At 40.3% G+C, this 21,376-nt stretch overlaps 1 protein-coding gene across 1 annotated transcript in view; it reads right to left on the bottom strand.

The window, feature by feature from the left end:
• Positions 1-8,598: 8,598 nt before the first annotated feature.
• The window catches only part of slc1a3 (solute carrier family 1 member 3), a 48,886-nt gene continuing 36,108 nt past the window's right edge, over positions 8,599-21,376 (bottom strand). Inside the window, 7 exon segments of the mRNA NM_001113216.1 lie at positions 8,599-10,341; positions 11,789-11,923; positions 13,171-13,365; positions 14,822-15,055; positions 15,712-16,004; positions 16,957-16,999; positions 18,095-18,299. Coding sequence (NP_001106687.1) covers positions 10,137-10,341; positions 11,789-11,923; positions 13,171-13,365; positions 14,822-15,055; positions 15,712-16,004; positions 16,957-16,999; positions 18,095-18,299 — 1,310 coding nt within the window. The 3' untranslated portion in view covers positions 8,599-10,136.

The following is a 21,376-nucleotide window of genomic DNA, read 5'->3' as shown; positions in this document are numbered from 1 at the left end:
CAGCTCATTTAATACCCTGGGATGAATCCCATCCGGTCCTGGACCTTTGTTTACCTTTACATGTTCAAGTCTCTTTTGAATTTCCTCCTGAGTGACCCATGCGCCAGTAGCTAAATTACTAGAACTGGGTATATTAAAAGGGAAGCCTTCATTATCTGGCTCCTCAGATGTATAGACAGATGAAAAATAAGAGTTCAAAATTTCAGCTTTTTCCCCGTTCTCATCAACCAACTTACCCCCCCGTGATAATAAAGTTCCCACCCCTTCTTGCTTCATTTTTTTACTATTCACATAATTAAAAAATAATTTAGGATTCTTTTTACTCCTAGCTGCAATATCCCTTTCCATCTCTATTTTAGCTTGCCTGATAGCTTTTTTGCTGCTTTATTTGCTTCCTTGTACCTGATGAAAGTTTCTGCTGTCCCAGCTAACTTGAATGCTTTAAAAGCACGTTTTTTATTACCAACCTCGACCTTAACTCTTTTATTCAGCCATAAGGGTTTTGCTTTGCGATGCCTCTCCTTGCTTACAAGGGGAATATACTGTTGTGTATACCTGCAAAGCAATGTTTTAAAGATGTTCCATTTTCCTTCTGTGTCTAACCCCATGAAAAGCCTTTCCCAGTTGACACATTGCAGAGATGCCCTTATACTGGCAAAGTCTGCACGTCTAAAGTTGAGCGTTTTAGTTACTCCCTTATAGAGGTGTCTCTGTAGCATTATCTCAAAGGAGACCATGTTGTGATCACTGTTCCCCAAATGCTCACCCACACAAATGTTAGAGATAAGTTCAGTATTATTAGATATTACCAGAATCCCTTTAAAATACACTTGCCTGGTAGCATTCCATCCCCAATCTGAAGGAACATTGTTATTTGGTGGCCGTGGTTGTGCAGAATCCGGGAGATCTCATCCATCCACAGGTAATGACTCCCACCTACAAACATAAGAAGTTTTTTCTTTCTTTCTAATCAAAAATATGGTTCATGGCCGAAGTTACCAACATTGCTGTAAGATTCTTTTCCCCTTTTATTTCTCCTCTTTTTATTTAAACAGTTGTTACTGTGTGACTATTAAGCAGTACTGTTTGCCCTGGGGCAGATTTATTATAAGTGTGAAATTAGAGCTTAGTAGTGATGAGCGAATCTGTCCCATTTCGATTTGCAGAAAAATTCGCAAATCTTTCAAAAGATTCGCGAAACGGTGAAAATATTGCACGTCCAAAAAAAAAATTGTCGCCCGCGGCTATTCTTTTGTCGCCCGCAGCTATTATTTTGTCACCCGTGGCTATTATTTTGTCGCCCGCAGCTATTATTTTGTCGCCCGCAGCTATTATTTTGTGGCCCGCAGCTATTATTTTGTCGCCCGCAGCTATTATTTTGTGGCCCGCAACTATTATTTTGTCGCCCGCAGCTATTATTTTGTGGCCCGCAGCTATTATTTTGTCGCCCGCAGCTATTATTTTGTCATCACTAGATGCTTAGTGCAGAAAAACTCACCCACTTTCTATTCATTCCTATGGGATGTTTAGAAGTGTATTTATCGATGGATGAGTGAAAGTTAGAGTTCACCATTTGATAAATGCACTCTTAAGAATCCCATAGGAATGAATAGAAAGTGGGTGAGTTTTTCTATGGTGAGCTCTAAACTAACATTTTAATAACAAATGGTCAGATTTTTTTAATCAGGCAGTTAGGGTTTTTGTTGGTGAAAACTCGATTTTGTCAAGGGAAAAACGTGTATTTGTTGCAATTTATTACGCAACAAAACCATGACAATTCCAAATGCTGAAATACGCCAGCTAAAACCTGTGAGGATCATGTAGAAGTCAATGGCAGATGTCCCCTTTACAACTGGAAGATCTTTCTTTGCTTCGTAGTTTTACATAGTTTGTGTGACAAGTGAAAAAAGTCGCTGTTATAAAACCACGAAAATCCAAATGTTAGTTAATCCCCCCTTATTAATAACTGGTAAGAATGAGAGGCTGCTGCAGGTCTACATTCTCACTTCCTTGTGCACAATAAGTAAGTACTATAGATTGATATTATCATTTTGTGGGGTTTTACCCACAGTTCTGTGCCCGTTATAGCACCTAGTGCTGCACTCATAATAAATAAACGGCCCTTAAAGAAACTTTGGGGAACAGAGATCAAAAAATATCAAAGGGTAAATAGAGAAATTCACCAAAAGAATCTCCCCAAACTGGAATATATATATCAGTAAATATTGCCCTTTTACATCCTTTCCCTTGAGCCGCCATTTAGTGATGGGCTGTGTGTTCCCTCAGAGATCAGCTGACAGGAAGTGATGCAGCTCTAACTGTAACAGGAAGTAGTGTGGGAGTAAAAGGCAGAACTCTGCCCATTCATTGGCTGATGGGGCCTAGCATGTATGTGTGCCTTGGCTTGTTTGTGTGCACTGTAAATCATAAAATCCCCGGAGACGGCCCTACATTGTTCAGGGTTATAGTTTTAGCAATTTATTTTGATACATGCTGCAGAGCTAGCCAGAAAGCAGAAAAGTCTGCCAGACAGGACAGGTGTAATGGCAACCGTACTTCATACTGAGAGTATATACAAGTATGTACAGTAAGGTGAGTTGGGAGACATCCCTGTGCCAATCAAGCGCAGGGCCAGCAGACCCAGTGGCAGCAAGAGAGGCACGTGAGTACAGAGAGCCCATAAGGAGTCCTGAATAAGGTATATTTTCAATATGTACCATAGAGAAAACATTGGCCCCAAGGACTGAGGGGTGTAGATTACTGCAGGACCTAACCTGAAGCTTTAAAGTCTAAGAGATATTTAGCTACAGGTGGCTATTGCAGTGCCTAGCCATGGGGCTCCAATGTGCCCCCCAACTTGTAATACAGTTCTACTCTTGCTTGTCTTATACGTTCTACTCTTGCACTGGCGTAACTAGCAGCCTATGGGCCAATCCTACCCCCCCCCCCCCAAGCCCACATTGCCTTCACGTTCTCATTTCTACCCATCTCTATCCACACCTCCCACCTTGGTGCAATCTGTCTAATGTGGGCAAAGAACCTCCTTCTTAATGTCTCACCTATAAGGCATACTGTCAGGATCTTGGCTCCTTGCAGCAGGACCAAGTGTTGCACCAACAAGCTGAGTATAAGGCTCTTCCTTCCTGCAGCCATTCTTACAGGGACTGTACCAAGTGCCGAGTCTCCTTACTGAGCCTGCTACGGAGTTCAACACTGGGAGAAACAACAGCAACACCTCTCCTACCAACTTACTAACTGAACTGGTATTTACTAAATATAAATCTGCATTTTAATGCAGGACATTGTGACAGCAATTACTTCGCCCAAATTATATAACATTATATAACGTTAAGATGATTGTGCAGGTACGAGACAGGAATATGTTATTAATATGAAAGGAATGAACATGTCAGTATATCAATAGACAATTCAGCTTTCTGTATAATCAGCTGATCCTTATCTCAAAGCTTAATAGGCTTCGGCTGGTAGAGGGTGAGGTTCTAAGTCAGGGATCCCCAACCTTTCTTACCCGTGAGCCACAGTCACATGTAAGAAGACTTGGAGAGCAACACAAGCACCATAAAAGTTCATGGAGGTGCCAAATAAAGGCTGTGATTGGCTATTAGGTGCCTCTATGCACCCTATCAGCTTACAGGGGCTTTATTTGGTAGGAAATCTTGTGTTTATTCAACCAAAACTTGCCCCCAAGTCAGGAATTCAAAAATAACTCCCTGGTTTGGGGGCACTGAGAGCAACATCCAAGGGGTTGGGGAGCAACATGTTGCCCCTGAGCCACTGGTTGGGGATCACTGCTCTAAAGCAAATATCACAGCTATTTTATACTGTATCCTTCATTTAGCGCTGCAACATGTTTCGTGCCCAATTGTCAAACATACACTAGAGGGCAGATTTATCAACCTTGGAGTTTGATTTTTTTTTTTCAATAATAGAAGGGAAAAGGCAAATAATTCAAAAACTATAAATAAATAAATAATGAAGGCCAACTAAAAAAAATGCTAGAATAGGACATTCTATAACATACAAAAAGTTAACCTGAAGGTGAAGCACCCCTTTAACAAGTTTAGGGTTGGGAAGATTAGCATTTCATTTGTACCTTACCCAAAACCTCCTATCAATGATGAAAAAAAATGGCAAATTTCCAGATTCCCCAGATTCAACTTGGCAAATCAGTTTATACTTATATTTATGTAGGGACCCATAGGGTTAATCTACCCCTGTGGCTTTAAACCATACCACTTCCTTATTTCTGCTGTTGCCTTATTGGTTATTAGGGTTGACCACACCTCTTGCACTCTCATATAGTGTTTAGTAGGAGGGTGTGGCTTCCTTTTTGGCTGCCTCTGTGTCTCAGGAACAGGTCACTGAGCCTGGGATCAGAATAGGCCCCAGTAAAGCCTTATTGCCCCAGAGATTAATACCTACTCTGGTGAAGTTGGGGCAGGGACCCCATGAACGAGGACCAGTTAGATAGTTACTCTTGTAAGAGCACTCTCTAGGAGAGTGAGATAGTTAGGTGAATGAAGCAAGCTGACCAGGTGCATTTACCCTGCCCAGACTCTAAAAGCAAGTGGGATAAACCGGTGGCATCCTCTCTTTGCTGCCCTCAGAGTATTACTATCATTTACCATCTGTATGTGAGTATATGCATTAACCCTGCTTATTCATTTGTCTTTGACAATAAATGTGTCTATAGTTCCCCAGCAAGTTCCTTCTGGCATCCATCTTCACTGCACGCAGCTACAGTGAGCTGTAGTTACACTACACCCCCAGCTCCGCAGGTCTCTTCCATATAGCAAAGGCCCATCCTGTTTAAGACAGTCGAATGTACCCCATGCTCTAATACCTATACTAGCCTGGGTTTTGAATGTTTTATAGCCAAATAGGGGCTACAGTAATGAATAGCTTCTTGTGTCTTGTGTAGTTTGACTTTTTAAACCTGAAAACCCAGTATTGAAAGTATCCAGACTACAAGCTGGGTAATTTAGGGCATGGGAACAGCAGGAGTGTCAGAATATCACATATCTGAATTATTTTGCAGCCGAAGGATGAATATTGTTTGTCTGCTGAGAAAACATAGGCCTGATTGACCTCTTTATCTACAGTATCTGTTAGTGAAATAAGCAAGTCATTTTTACTGGTCACCTATTTAAAAGCAAACATCTGATTGGCTGATATAGGTTTCCAGACTGTGCCAACTCCTATGGGGGGGGGGGCTTTGTTCCTTATTGTGACCCACATTTTGGGATCCCCCTAACAGTTTCTTAAAAGACCAATGGGGAATCTAGGGCTACCAGTGAGTCCATCTTCTTAATGACTTCTGGTTGCCCATAAAATGTGTCCATGACGTTTGATGAAAACATATATTAAATACATTTGCCTTTACAGACTTGCCTTTAAAGAATGACTGCTCCAGGATTGCACACGTGCGACAAAACACACCTTGAGTGGTACCAACAAACTCAATTAAACCGAACCTTAAAGGGACAGTGTCATGATTTTTATGGTGTACATTGTATTTATAAATGACACTGTTTACATAGCAAATAATTCACTTTACCATTTAAAATGTTATTCTTGAACCAACAAATGTATTTGTAGCTGTAATATTGGTGTGTAGGCGCCATCTCAGTGCATTGTGCCTGAGTCTGAGCTTTCAGCCAGCGCTACACATTAGAACTGCTTTCAGCTAACCTATTGTTTCTCCTACTCCCATGTAACTGGAGGAGTCCCAAGCCGGACTTGGATTTGTTACTATTGAGTGCTATTCTGATACCTACTGGGAGCTGCTATCTTGCTCCCTTCCCATTGTTCTGCTGATTGGCTTCTGGGGGGGATATCACTCCAGCAGTAAAGTGTGACTGAAGTTTATCAGAGCACAGGTCACATGGCTGTGGCACCCTGGGAAATGAAGAATATGGCTAGCCCCATGGGAAAAACAGATTACAATGCAGGATTCTGCTGGAGAAGCTATATTAACTGATGGGTTTTGAAAAATAAAACTGTTTTCCCATAACAAAATTTATTTAGTGCCATTCCTACCTTGTATAACCCCTGTTTAATTTCCAAAACCTTTTGTTTCCTAACGCTTGCTAAACATTTAATCACATACAGCACTCCCTTTGTAAGTATATGTTTACTAAAAAATGTCAACTATTAATGTTACAATTATCCCCCTCCCTTAGCCAACTCCTGCAGTTACGCAATGTCTGGAACGAGTGATAGACAGGCTGAAGAGCTAGGGGCCCAGCACCTCCCCACCTTTGGGCCTCTTCTGCCTGCCCCTGGTACCTGCCCTGATCACAGAGAAAACCAGATTGAGAGCAAGGCGCTGTTTTCACAAAAACTTCACAATCCACCACCAGATGGCAGAATTAGCTAAATATTTAATGAAAGCAAGAAAGCACTGTGAATTTAATGACACTCAAAAGGGGAAAGGTGCAAAGTGCAAAAATGGCAACAAAAAATACAGCCAGAGCACTGTGGGGCACTTTTACATCCACAAGTGCAGTGAGCAAAGTGCAATTTCAAGCGAAATTGCCATTTTCTTCCCACAATAAAGTGTTTTTTACCCAGAATTCTAGTGTCACTGCTGTTGCCAGGCGACAGTGCTTCTGATGCAATTGTAGATTGTAAGCTCTTTTGGGCAGGGCTCTCTTCACCTCTTGTATGGGTTATTGATTGCTTTATATGTTACTCTGTATGTCCCATGTATGAAACCCACTTATTGTACAGCGCTGCGGAATATGTTGGCGCTTTATAAATAAATGCAGGGAGCTGTACAGGAACATTCACTTGAACCTGAATGTGGAAACTGGTGCATCAGGTAAACGTTCCTACCTTAGCTGTGCACTTTGGTTCCCCCTGCAGTAGCAGAGCAGGAAGTGTTCTTGGAAAATACAGTCTTATGGAAACAAAAGGTAAGTGCTGAACTTGTTTAAAAGCACAAATTTTTAGGGGGGTGCAAAATAGCCTTATAGCTCTTAAGACCTAGGGTAGACTTTATTGAGGGTATAGTCATTAATGCATACCTACCAACATTTGAAAAATGAAAAGAGGGACAAAAACATTTTTTTTTACAAAATCATTTTTATGAAGCCCATTTTTGAGACAACACCCCCTAAATACTACTCCCATTTTACTAAATTTGGCAGGTTAGTTAAAGTTTGAGCACATTTCTAGGGGTTTTGGGGTCATTTTATGCATTATTACAGTTTTGTTAATAAAAAAAAGCTAAAATTGCCTTTTAAGCTACAAGTTTGAGTTCCCCCAAAGAACTGTTTAGCTTATTAGTTATAATTGTATCTCAGTGCAAGTGTGGCTTGTTAACTTTCTGGGCTCTCTGCCAAAAGCCCACTTATTTAATTAAGTCTGAGAAACAATGTATCTAAGTGCAGGTAAAGCTTGTTAAGATTTCTGGGAAAGATTGTACAGCACTGCGTACCCTTGTGGCGCTTTATAAATAAAGTTATACATACATACATACATTTCTGCCTAAAGCTACTTTTTAATTAAGTTTGTATCTCTTTAGAGTTCAGTGCAGAAGATCAAAGGGAAATTAGGGACTTTTCAGTAAGAATCCTGGCACTGCGGGTTGAACTGTTAAAAGAGGGACTGTCCGGTGAAAATCGGGACAGTTGGGAGGTATGTTAATGAACACATCATTAATTAACTTGCAGTCTTGGTCTGGGGTGTCCAGGGCCCAATGGCCACCACCTTAAGGACCCACCATCCTCACCCCCTTCACAACCTCTCCCCCCGCCATGTGAACTTCCCCCCTAAGAACCCCACCATGTACCACCTCTCTCCTACAGGACATGCAGATCTCAGTCAGCATGGGGTAGCAGGTGGGTGAGGGGGCTGGGGGACCACAGACAGAAGGGAGAGAGGAAGGCAGCAGTCCTGGGTTGCAAATCCCTGTGCCACCATGAACCTCCTCTATCCTCCTAGGCCCACAGCAGGGGGCCCACACATTTTGGCCAGCAGGGGGGGTGTTGGGGCCCACAGACCTTGGCCAGCAGGAAGGGAGGAAGGTAGCAGCCCTGGGTCACTAGGGCCCACTGGGTTTTCTCCCAATGTCCCACTAGCCCAGTCCAACCCTGTTAACTTGTATTCAATTGCAATGCAATCAAATTGTGGCCCGATGAGTCCTTAGGGACAACTGTTGCTTTATAACACAAATCAAATCCAGGCAAGGTCTTCGCCATGTTAAAGACAGATGCCCATATTTCAGTTGTTGGCAATTTCTTGATCTTACCTGTGAGATGCACCATGCAATGGTGGGATTTAGCACTTTTATGAAATTTCTGCCATTAACCCTAAAGGTGGCAATACATGGTACGATACAACTTCCATCACACCAATTTTGCAGCTTATTGGCCCATGTATGGAGCTCTCCAAGGAACCTAATTGACCTATATCTGGCCAACATTAGCAACCTTTGTATACTTTATTTAGCCTTGGAGTGCTCCCACAACCTCTTTTTGAACATTAGCAACCTTGGCAACTTCACCAAACGAGCAGATATTTCAGTGTATGGCCGCCTTAAGAGACAAATAAGAGACAATGCACAAACCGCAATAAAATCTATTTTTTATTGAAAATACACCTACAAAGTATATATATAATTTTTTTTTCCTATCAACACCGAAACAACTGAAAGTAGAACCAGTAATTGCGACAAGAACGTTTTTATAGTACCTGATATCCTTGACAAACAGTTAGTTAAGAATCACAGACATACAAAGTGGGTGATTTCTCTTTTTTTTTCCATAACATTTCAGACAAACATGAACATAACATAACAATTCACATATGTCAAGGAAAACACTAAGTTACTTTTGCACTGGCTACAGTTAAACTTTATTCACGCACATAAACAGTATCTATTATAAAAATATCTCTAATTACAATTCATAAGATTTCTTTCTCTATTCATATTAGCAAAATAAAAAGTGTGCACTGTAAATCTTTCTGTTTTATAGTGTAATGCCTTTATATCCATCAACCCTCCTTGCCCGACCCGGTCATCTCCAGCCCAAAGCCGGGGCGATTTGTTCAAACCAGCCAGGAGACAAGAGGTTAACTGTACATTCTAGAACATGGAAACATTTCTGGGATATTACTTTGCACATACAGAGGAAAAGCGCTTTACTCACGCATGTTTATATACAGACCAGTTATTAAAGGTCCCACTAGGACCATCAGTTCCAACATCTGAAGTTATTTCCCATTGTGACTTTGATTTCAGTGAATCTATTCTGCTTTATGTACAAATCTGAAAATCCTGTAGGTTGGTGGGACATAGTTGTGCTTTCAGTCGATCTTTATGCCAAGTATGAGATCATGGGGGAACTTTACAATTGTGCCAGTCCCACATTACTATATTTTTAGAGATTTGTTTTGGGGACATTCAGATACACACTAAAGTCACTGGTGACACAAAGCAATGGTTTCTATGGAACATAATGATGAACTGCAAGCTGCAATAATAACAAGTGTCACATTCAGTGTTTGCATTACAATGCTTTGTGAGTTCTGAAGCGTCGGGCTTCAGAAATTTCTGTCCAGTGTCAAATCCAACGCTAGAGTATGTAACATGGACCAACTGATCCTTATCATATTCCCTAGAAAGTGGTTACTTAGCAGCCTTTATGGACCCCTGTGTAAATACATGTTCCTTGTCTGTCTTAAAGAGGAAATATTTTTGTTTATTTGATATTTTAGGTAAAAGCCAAGGAGCTGTGGAGCAAATGCCTGAAAACAATGGAAGTAACACTTTAATACTTTAGTAAATGGGGAGAGTAAAGTTTACAAGATTGTTTGAGTGAAATTGTTATGCAGCAGTGTTGATCTAGCAACGTGATACCGAATGTGGAAACCCCCATCTACATTCCCTACATTTAACACCTTTTTGTGCAAGGAAAGGCTGAATGTTATTTATCTGTTTCCAATAAAACAGAATGAAGATATATATTGTATTGATTGGGGATTTTAGCAGCTGCTAATTGTCATTGTGTTGTGTGTGTGTTCTTGCTATCACACTGGAGTGCAAGAGGGAAGTGGCATGACTGTGTTTCTATTAGACAAAGAAAGAAAGTGTGATGTGATTGGATCTTTTACATTTTTGTTTCACTGTCTAAAGGCTTCTCTGCTTCATTTTCTTGGGAGATCAGCTGGTATGGTTTCTTCATTTCATTCTCCTCAATGACGGAGTTGCCCATCTCAGCATCCCCTCTCTTGAGCTCATGCCTAGACAAATGTTCTACGATGCCGGCACCCAGAGAGTCTCCCAGTACGTTGGTTGTGGTACGAAGGCGGTCCCTGTAAGAAAAAGATGGTGATCTTCAGTGACTGTTGCAAGGTGCCATGGAGTACTTCAAAAATAACATAATAGGTGTTTTTGGCTAAAATGGCTTCCTTTGGGCCCCTCAATTAGTAGATTATGTCAGTGTCCGTAGATTATGACAATATTTTTTAGGGTTGCAGTATGAAAATCTCAAACATTACTGGCTCAACACAACTTTGTCTTATTACTGCCATTTTCAACTATTATTCACTTTTTTCAAGACCTTGACCTATAAGAGTTTGGTACAACATATCATTCCAGTGACGTGCACAGATACTGCCTGTCATGGTTCCACAAATCAGTTCTTGCAAACATTTTATTATAAAGATGTCTTATTTAATCTGCAGAAGAAGCTCTAGACCATAACTAGAACTACTACATCACTGGTGATCTTCAAGGGGCTATGGTGTACTTCAAAAATAATATAATAGCTGTTCTTGCCTAATTTAGAGAAGATGGCTTCCTTTGGTTCTATCAATTAGTAGATCATGTCAATGTCAGTAATTTTTGACAATATTTTTTACGGTTGCAGAATAAAAATGTCAAACATTACTGGCTCAACACAACTTTGCCTAATCACTGCCCTTCTCAACATCATGCATCTTTTTCAAGTCCTTGACCTATAAGGGTTTAGGACTACTTATCATTCCAGGGACTTGCACAGCCTAATTTAAAGAAGATGGCTTCCTTTGGTTCCATCAGTTAGTAGATGATGTCAATGTCCGTAGATTATGAGGATATATTTATTGGTCTGTATGGGTTTAGGACTACTTATCATTCCAGGGACTTGCACAACCTGACTTGAGTCAATGAACCAGTTATTGCCAATGTTTGATCAGAAAGATCTCTTATTTAATATGTTCTAAAACATAACTAGAACTACTACACTTAGGGGCTGATTTACTAATCCACGAATCCGAATGAGAAAAATTTGGATTGAAAAATGAACATTTTGTGACTTTTTCGTATTTTTTTCGATTTTTTCGTAACCGTTACGACTTGCGCGAATTGTCGCGACTTTTTCATAGCCATTATAAATTTCATGAATTGTCGTGACTTTTTCATTGCCATTATGACTTTCGTTCGTGAATTGTCGCGACTTTTTCATAGCCATTACGGCTTTCGCGAATTGTCGCAACTTTCGTATTGAAAGCTCGAAAAAGTCGCGACAATTCGCGAAAAAGTCGCAAAGTACCGATCATTACGAAAAAACGCATTCGGACGCTTTTCGTACGTTCGTGGATTGGTAAATGTGCCCCTAAATGTTGAATATTCAATGGGACATAAATTCGTGACATGTTCATTTAGGAACACTGAGAGAATTGATAATTTTGCAAGTAGACCTTACAGTGTAAATTGTGAGGGGACGCTTGTTCAAGACCTGATCTGGGTAACATGAATTACCTATGTGAAAATACTTACAAAAACCAGTCTACGGCAATGATCAATGTGATATCTTCTGTTGGAAGCCCGACTGATGTCAAAACAATGACCATGGTGACCAAGCCAGCTTGAGGGATCCCTGCTGCTCCAATGCTGGCAGCTGTAGCTGTGATACTGGGATGTACAAACAACAAGAACAGCATGAATATCCAAAAGCTAAAAAAGTGCCACTTTGCCTATTTAGACCACTTGCCTCATTTGTAAAACTTCCATGTTAGGTTGATAGGATGCAAACAGTTTTATAATATGATATTATTATTATTATTATTATTATTATTATTATTAAGTATGTGTATGATGTCCTTTGCTTCCAAAAGGGTTCGTAAGAGATTATAATGAATAACAGCCACACCCAATGTTAGAGATTAAGGGGCCCGGGCATTGCAGGAAGGCTGAGGCTTTAATCTGAGAGAAAGAAAAATGAATGCAACTCAGGGACACCCAGCCTGCGACCCTCTAGCTGTTGTTGTACTACTTGTGGCTGGGGGAACTGGTGGCTACATGGCTGCAGGTTTTTAAATAGCCGACCGTTATCTTGAAAATATGTAATATTGTCAAATAACATAATAGTTTGCCGAGTTAATGAACATGTTTTCCTAAAGAGACCTGTGTGATTCTGAAGGACCATGGGAAATGCCCTATATGCCTTGTACTAAAATTGGTCCTGATGCCAGCCTTATAAATTCAATATACAAATGTAAACTACTGGTTTGCTACAGTACTGAGCCTGCTCTGTTTAGAGGTTTAAATGATTAGTGAAAGATCACATCTGTATAAAGGGAGGGAGGCCCAGGGAGGCCTGTTTACTACTTAGATTTAATTAGAATTAAAGTTGGTAGAGACAATTTCCATTGCCTTCTATAGAAACTTGCCAGCTTTCACTTGCTGAGTTTTTTCTGGCAACTTTTTGTGTTTTTTTCCTCTAATAAAAAAGAAAAAAAAAAGGCCAACTCAATTTTTAATAAATCTGCCCAATATAAACCATTTGAAGCAAATAATCTACATTTTTTTAAAATTATTATCTTCTTTTCTGTAATAATAATGGTGGTAACCAAGGTACAGGAATCCTAACTGGTGGCAAAACAATCCAGTTGGGTTTTGTTTAATGTTTAAATGTTATTTGCCAGATATAAGGTATAGAGATCCAAATTATGGAAAGATCCATTATTCAAAAAAAACACCTAGGTCTCAAGCATTCTGGATAATACATGCACAGCTGTATTTTGCTTATTTTGGCAACCTTCCTCCTCTCTCCCATCATTCTACGGCATTCCCCCGATTATTAAGCATTCTGCTGACTTTTTCCTTTATTTTCCAGGGTAGTAACATTCTCATTTAAACATTTGTAATTAGCCTTTTACCTGATTGTAATAATCTGTCCAAAATTCAGATCATAATTGTTGACTTGAGCGATAAAAATAGCAGCCAGGGCTTCGTAGAGGGCAGTGCCATCCATATTGATAGTGGCTCCAACTGGTAGCACAAATCTTGTAACTCTCTTGTCCACGCCATTGTTCTCTTCCAGGCATTTAAATGTGATGGGTAATGTAGCAGAACTTAAGAAAACACAAGATTTATCATTAACGCTAGACCCAATTTCATGTTGCTGTTGCTAACAAAGGTATTATTAGAGATATATCCCTCATTCTACATCTCAGGTGGTTGCTGCTGTTCCCCTAGAGCCACGACAGATTTATTTCACCCCATTAAAGAGCAAAGTATAAGGGTGTAGCATATTAGTGGATATTACTGGCCTCGGCTCATTCCTCATACATCTAGATCCCTCTTTACTGATAATGCATTGAAGGTTAACAGCACTTATATTTGCCTATTTGTGTCTGTAAGTTACCCTCCCATATAGATTGTAAGCTCTACGGGGCAGGGACCTCCATCCTCTTGTGTCTTTGACTCTTAACTTATTGCAACTGTATCTTGTATTTATCTGTATTTATTGTTATACTTTGTATTTATCTATTATTATCTTAATATCCTGTTTGTATGAATGTATTCTACTGTACAGCGCTGCGTACATAAGTAGCGCGTTATAGATAAAGATATACATATATATATATATAGGGAAGGAAGAGAGCCTGGGTGCCTGGGCGCAGTATTCAAAAAATAGTATAGGATAAAAATGGAGAAAATATCGCATTCTCGGGAAAAATAAAGTTGTTTTATTTCAAACGTGCTTCTAACCCTAAAGAAGCACGTTTGAAATAAAACAACTTTATTTTTCCACTAAGTCCTGAGAGTGCGATATTTTCTCCATTTTTGTTATATATATATATATATATATATATATATATACAGTATATAGTGAATACAGTACCTACATAGTAAAATATAAGGATATTTTAAGACATATTTTCATATTATAAGACAAGATTTCAAAGGCCATGCTTTTATAAGTCATGGGCGTAATAGAATTTAAGGTCTACTTGGGGTACACTAGCCTTCTAATAAATAAAACTTAGTCGAGAAAGGGACATAAAATTCAGTTGACAGAACTGAATGTTCATTTGGGAAATTAAAAGCAGCTGTAAAAGTTTAATGGGGTGTTCATCCAGTTCTTCCTTAGGCTCCGTACTGAAGGGCATTTATAAGTGCAATGCAGCATTATGTGTTGTAACACATGTAGTTACCCTTATTCTGCAGTCAGATTGTGCACCTACAAGACTGGACAACAACAATGCTGAACACAGATCAAGACCTATTTCTCTTGTGTACAGTATTGGAATCAGCTCTTTGTGGTTCAGAATTAGATCAGTTAATGCATTATTACTTTTTATTGATGGTTTTGCCATTTTTGGGAGATGTTTCATTCAAATTTCACACATCGTTGTTTAATATGAAGCTTGTTCATAGGTTCTGGGGCTGGTCTGTTGCTGTTTTTGGTGAATATTATTGTACCAACCAGTAGTGTTTGAACAAGCACCTAGGGTATAGTAAAACCCTTGGCAGGCAGATGTTGAATAAAACAATAGCCAACAACAACTCAATAAAGATTCCTACCTTGAGGAGGTTCCTAGAGCAGTGATTAAAGCCTGTATCAATCCACCAATGAAAACCCATGGGTTTTTCCGTGTTACCAAAAAGTAGAGGAGGGGTAAAACGAAAATAGCATGAATAAGCAGTCCTACAATAACCGTGATGGTGTACATGCCAAGCTGCCCGCCAACTACGCCCATATCTTCCATCTCGGCAATCTTTCCAGCAATCAGAAAGAGGATACCAATGGGTGCATACCTAGAGAAGGTGGGAAAGAAGGATCTCATTACTACAAGATGAAAAAAGTGAATTAGCACTAATAAAGTACTCAATACACCCGATCCTGGAATAGGATTCCGATGTATTAATGGGCATCCAATTATGACTAGTGATGAGTGAATCTGTCCCATTTCGCTTCGCCGAAAAATTTGCGAATCTTTCAAAAGATTCGCAAAACGGCGAAAATGTCGCGCGGGAAAAAAAACTGTCACCCGCAACTATTCTTTTGACACGCAACTATTCTTTTAGCGCCCGCGACTATTCTTGTGACAATTTTTGGACGCGCGACTATTATTTTGACGACTGCGACTATTCTTGCGACAATTTTTGGATGCGTGACTATTCTTTTGACGCCCGTGACTATTCTTGCAACAATTTTTGGATGCGCGTCTATTCTTTTGACGCTTGTGACTATTCTTGTGACAATTTTTGGACGCGCAACTATTCTTGCGACAATTTTTGGATGTGCGACTAATTTTTCCGCGGTGAAACCCGGAAATTCGCTGCAAATCTATGCCTGCCGAAACATTTCGCCCATTACTACTACTTAAAAAGAGATAGATCAGACCCTTTATCGATATGTGGTAATATGACAGAAAAGGTATGTACAAACTGTAGAACCAGCTGACACTCACCACATGATTACAGCAACCAGTCTCATAATTGCTTCATTGAGGGAGTCAAAAAAGTCCTTCAAAGCTTTCCCCTGTTCCTTCATGTTTCCAATGACCAACCCAAAGCACATTGAGAAAACCACAAGTCCAAGGGCATTGACTCCATTCACCGATCCTGCAACGGGTACTATCTCCTCCCTAAACTTAGTCAACGTTTCCATGGCCTCAGATACGTTATTAGCTACTGACGACAGCAGCGATTCATTTTCCGGGATGGGGACTCGGAACTGTTTCTTCTCGTAGTTTGTTTTAAACTAAAGAGACAAGAAATATGACAAATGAAAATCTGGAAGCCTAATATAGAATTGCGACAGCAATGAGGCTTTGAAATAGATCATGTGTTGCGTCTTTTTTTTTTGGATATTTTTCTGGTGTTAAAGGGGACTTATTATCTTAGCATATTTCACTACTCTCCACTTGCTAAAGGTGTTCAATGGTCTGTAGAGCAGCTCTATTGCCATTCAAACCCCCTGAACATGCTGACTGTAGTGTCAAACCACAAGGGACCTATATATCTTTTTAGCCACATCAAGTAAGATTGTCTGGGAATCAGATCAATGGTTAGCTGGAACGGTGTCAGTCTATTTCTGTGGGTGGAGTTTGTAACAGTCTATATAAGGTGCTTTATTATATATCTAAATGTGCTTTGCCTGACTGATTCATCTATATCATTTGACACATTCCATTAGAATTATGGGTAAACTAGAGCCTGCGGCAGTAGCATAAAAGAGGTGTTGCCAGATGGCAGAGCAAGATCAAAGGGATTCCATAGAGCAGTGATCCCCAACCAGTGGCTCTGGGGCAACATGTTGCTCCCCAACCCCTTGGATGTTGCTCCCAGTGGCTTTAAAGCAGGTGCTTATTTTTGAATTCTTGGGGGCAAGTTTTTGGTTGCATAACAACCATATGTACTGACAAACAGAGATTCCTGTAGACTCCACATAGGGGTTGCCAAATAGCCAATCACAGCCCATATTTGGCACCTCAAAAACATTTTTCAAGTTTATGTTGCTCCCAAACTCTTTCTACATTTGAATGTGGCTCCTAGGTAAAAAAGCTTGGGGATCCCTGCCACAGAGGGATAACCTAAGGCAGTTCATATTTATCAAAGCAAACTAAATTAACAAAGTATTGTAAATTAACAATGAACCTTAATTACTCAGGTTTAGAAACCGTCAACAAACATCACAGAAAAAAGTTAGGTACCTGTTTAAAGCAGGCTTCTACCATGTTGGGGGGAAACATATTTCTGTTAAAAAGAAAAAAAATATTATTGTAAACAAATTCTATATATATATAGTTGGCAACACATGCACATGTTGTTGGTAAATCTCCATTAATTTGGTCAGTTTTCTGGTGTAGCCCTGTCACTGGTTCTGCCAATGTACTTCCACCTGTGGCGCTGCTGGGCACCTCCTGAGAGCATTGTCATTCTTGACTATATCTCCGTACGTTCCTGGCCAACTCCTTCGTTCCTCGCAGAGCAATCGTTTGGTTGCGCCCCCCACTACGACTGCTGTTTCCCACCTTAAACCTTTCTGCCTTGCTGCCCCTTACATTGGGAATGCCCTCCCTGATTTCCTCCGGAGAGAATCCTCCCCCAGTCTTTTTAAAACTAAACTTAAAGACTCCCTTTTGGGGCACTCACCCAGCACCTGATCTGGGAACTGGCACTTATATTGTAGTGTCACCCACAACACTTATATTTGCCTATTTGTGTCTGTAAGTTACCCTCCCATATAGATTGTAAGCTCTACGGGGCAGGGACCTCCATCCTCTTGTGTCTTTGACTCTTAACTTATTGCAACTCTATCTTGTATTTATTTGTATTTATTGTCATACTTTGTATTTATCTATTATTATCTTAATAACCCCCTGTTTGTATTAATCTATTCTACTGTACAGCGCTGCGTACATAAGTAGCACTTTATAAATAAAGATATACATACATACATACAAAACAACAAAAGTTGCTCTGAATGCTCAGTTTAGCCTTTCACTAAAATAACACTATAGTCAAGAAGTAGCGAGAGGTCCCTGTGCCAGACTTTGAGATTGAGTTCCCTTCATTGTCACCCAAATTCCTGTGCCTCCAGTTTTTATCCTATTCACTCCATCTTTTTCCTTAAACTTTCCATTTGGCACCACGGTTTCTTTTATAGTCAAAAATGTATTTGATTTTGACCCCTGGGCCAATTGTGCTCAGGTCATTGTGTCCCAGAGGGAAGGGGAACAACCCATCTTTACATTGCTACAAGACCAATACTTATCTCAAACAGCCCCTTTGATCTGAGGGCAGGTCTTTGAAATAGGCATCATTTGCAGACATATTAGCACCAATTACCTTATTAAATCCATAAAAGCATCAGCTGCAGTTACTTGCTCAATTTTCCCTTCTCGGTGCATTTTCTCCTTGCTGCCTTTTCCCGGGTGGATAATGATGACAATAATAATACCGATGAACACAGCAATCACTGTTGTTGTCATGTAATATACCACAGCTCTTATACCCATCTTTCCTGATGCCTTACTGTCAAGAGCAGCCATTCCTAGAAAAAAACAAAAACAACTATGGTTCAGTTTACCCTATGATGGGTTTGTGAGCCCACACTCAAAAGAGAACATCCCCTACAAATGGTCCTCATTAAAGGCTTAATGTATATGTACTAATGCATTTACAAACTAGTGCAAAGGGGCGACAACATACACAAAGAGATTGCACCAAAGTATTCTAGTGCCAATGCCAACATGGCCCTTGTGCCTATTAACATAATAGAAGCCCAGTACTTTATACCTGCCCCTGCCATTAATTAAAGTACATGGCTTCCTTTGCCCATTGCACCACACACTGAGGCAGAAATCTTGCAGTCAATGCATTCTCTTGCCCACTCAGAGTTCCATGGTAGCCATACAGCCCCAGAGAATAAGGGACATATTTATCATAGTGTGTAAGCCAACATCTCCGGTGATGTTGCCGATAGCAACCAAACTGCAATTAGAATTTAACAGTCATCTACAAGTTAGAAAACAAAACCAAGCATCTGATTGGTTGCAATGGGCAACATCACCAGTGATGTTGACTTACGGTGATGTTGCCCAGGACAACCAATCAGCAATTAGATTTCAACAGTTACAAATCCAAACCAAAGCATCTGATTGGCTGCTATGTGCAACATCACCACATTTTACACAGCATAATATCCCCCTAAAACCCTTAGGTGTCAGCAGCACCCCAGCAGGCTGCTAAGGAACACTAAACTCGCCCCTTTTCTACTAAACAACCTATCAGAGGACTGAACCACCTCTTCAAACAATTATATCCAACAATACAAACAGTTCAGAGAAAAACATCTCCAAATTTACTGCTTTCTTTTAAGCTTTTTGTGTCGTAGAATATGGAAATAATTCATAGTTTCATTTTTTTGAAGGCAACTTATGTGTCAGCTCCCAATCCTAGGTATAAGCAAATGTAAAGAAAGGGAATGTTCAATAAATAATAATAATACTAATAATCCTAAATAATAATCGAAAGCATTTACTTGTATTTAAATGAAAGTACAAGGGTCTATTGTATGTTTTGTTGATTAAAAGGAATTAACAGCTCCTCTATTCTGGCCTTTGGCCTAGCTGTTGCAGTGCTAACTGTCATATTGGGGAATGAAGCTCTAGCAATGCCTTTCTGTGGTCTCGCTGTGACCATTTCACACTAGCTTAGGGAGAAGAACTGAACACAAGGGGGGAAAAAGCTGGAAAACAGAGGCGATTGAGGGATATTTTTCTTGTTTGAAAGTTCTTTTTTCCTAACGTCATTCTATTCACTAACTGAGTGTGTGTCGAAAAAGAAATTGCCAAGGTTGGATTTGGAGTTGCCCGGGCAACATGAGAGGCATCCTTGTTTGTGGAGCCCATCGGTTCTGCTAGTTTCCCAGGGCCTATTAGGGACAAGAAGGGGTGGGGTGGGGGAAGACCAAGCATGGACCTGAATACAATATTGGGGATGTGGGAGAGAGCACTGTTTTGAGATTAAAGGAGAACATACATCTACTCTCGACAATGGAGGCCTTTGCTAGCTGCTTGTGAAAAGAAAAACTCCTGACAAAAGCCTGGGACACGTGAAAGCCCCACAGTAAGTTTACTGCTCCTCCATCAAGTGTTTATGCCAGATTTCTACTCAGCCCTGACCCCACTTACAGACCATTTATTTAGCTCACTCTAGCAACATACTATAACCCAAGTGCAACCAACCAACATATGTCTCCTGTGTGTAAATGGATCTAAACCCAATGTAAATCATTTATTATCCAGACCTTATCCAGGCAGAACATATTAGCTGAATGGGACAGAAGTGCTGTATCTGCATTAGTTCATATACAGCTATGGGGCCTGATATCCAGAATGCTCGGGACCTTGGGCTTTCTAGATAAGGGATCTTTCTGTAATTTGGATCTCCATTCTTAAGTATGCTAAAAATTGTTAAAACATTAAATAAACCCAGTAGGATTGCTTTGCCTCCAATAATGATTAATGATATCATTATTAGGGTCAGGTACAAGGTACAGATTTATTTTCACGTAAAAAAGAAACTCATTTTTGAAATGCTGAATTATGTGATTAATTCCTGTAATTTGGAGCTTTCTAGGTAATAGGTTTCCAGATAATGGATCCCGCACCTGTAATTAGTATTTTCAATGTAGGTAGATGCTGTAGGATTCTAATGGAAATGAATAATGTAGTCAGTGTTCCAGTTCAGCTAGTAAGGAGTGCTGTCCAGCTTGGTCCATGCAAAAGATGACAAATAAAATATTGTCATCCTAATTTATAACAAATCACAATGGCTGGCAAAGCTAGATTAAAGGATTGTAGCCATGTTTAATCAAATTGCTCTATTTTATCCATACATTGATGCTTGCCAAAGGCCCATCCTTGCAGTAGAAAGCACATACACCCATTCTATCTATCTGATAGGTCTATAAATATTGGTTTTGCATTACTCCTTGTTTTGATTATTATTATATCTGCTAATTAGTGCCCATACAGCCCTTTACAGAGATTGTTCATCAGTCAAATCAGCCCCTGCCCTAGTGGAGCTTACAGTCTATGGTCCCTATCACATTCCCACCAGCCCCTGCCCCAGTGGAGCTTACAATCTAAGGTCCCTATCACATTCCCATCAGTCCCTGCCCCAGTGGAGCTTACAATCTAAGGTCCCTATCACATTCCCATCAGTCCCTGCCCCAGTGGAGCTTACAATCTAAGGTCCCTATCACATTCCCATCAGTCCCTGCCCCAGTGGAGCTTACAATCTAAGGGCCCTATCACATTCCCATCAGTCCCTGCCCCAGAGGAGCTTACAATCTAAGGGCCCTATCCCATTCCCATCAGCCCCTGCCCCAGTGGAGCTTACAATCTAAGGTCCCTATCACATTCCCATCAGTCCCTGCCCCAGTGAGCTTACAATCTAAGGTCCCTATCACATTCCCATCAGTCCCTGCCCCAGTGGAGCTTACAATCTAAGGGCCCTATCACATTCCCATCAGTCCCTGCCCCAGTGGAACTTACAATCTAAGGTCCCTATCACATTCCCATCAGTCCCTGCCCCAGTGAGCTTACAATCTAAGGTCCCTAT

The sequence above is a fragment of the Xenopus tropicalis genome, chromosome 1 (assembly GCF_000004195.4).
Source record: "Xenopus tropicalis strain Nigerian chromosome 1, UCB_Xtro_10.0, whole genome shotgun sequence".
Taxonomy (NCBI): Eukaryota; Metazoa; Chordata; class Amphibia; order Anura; family Pipidae; genus Xenopus; species Xenopus tropicalis.
Note: the sequence above shows the minus strand (reverse complement) of the source record. Positions and strands in the feature narration are given on the sequence as shown.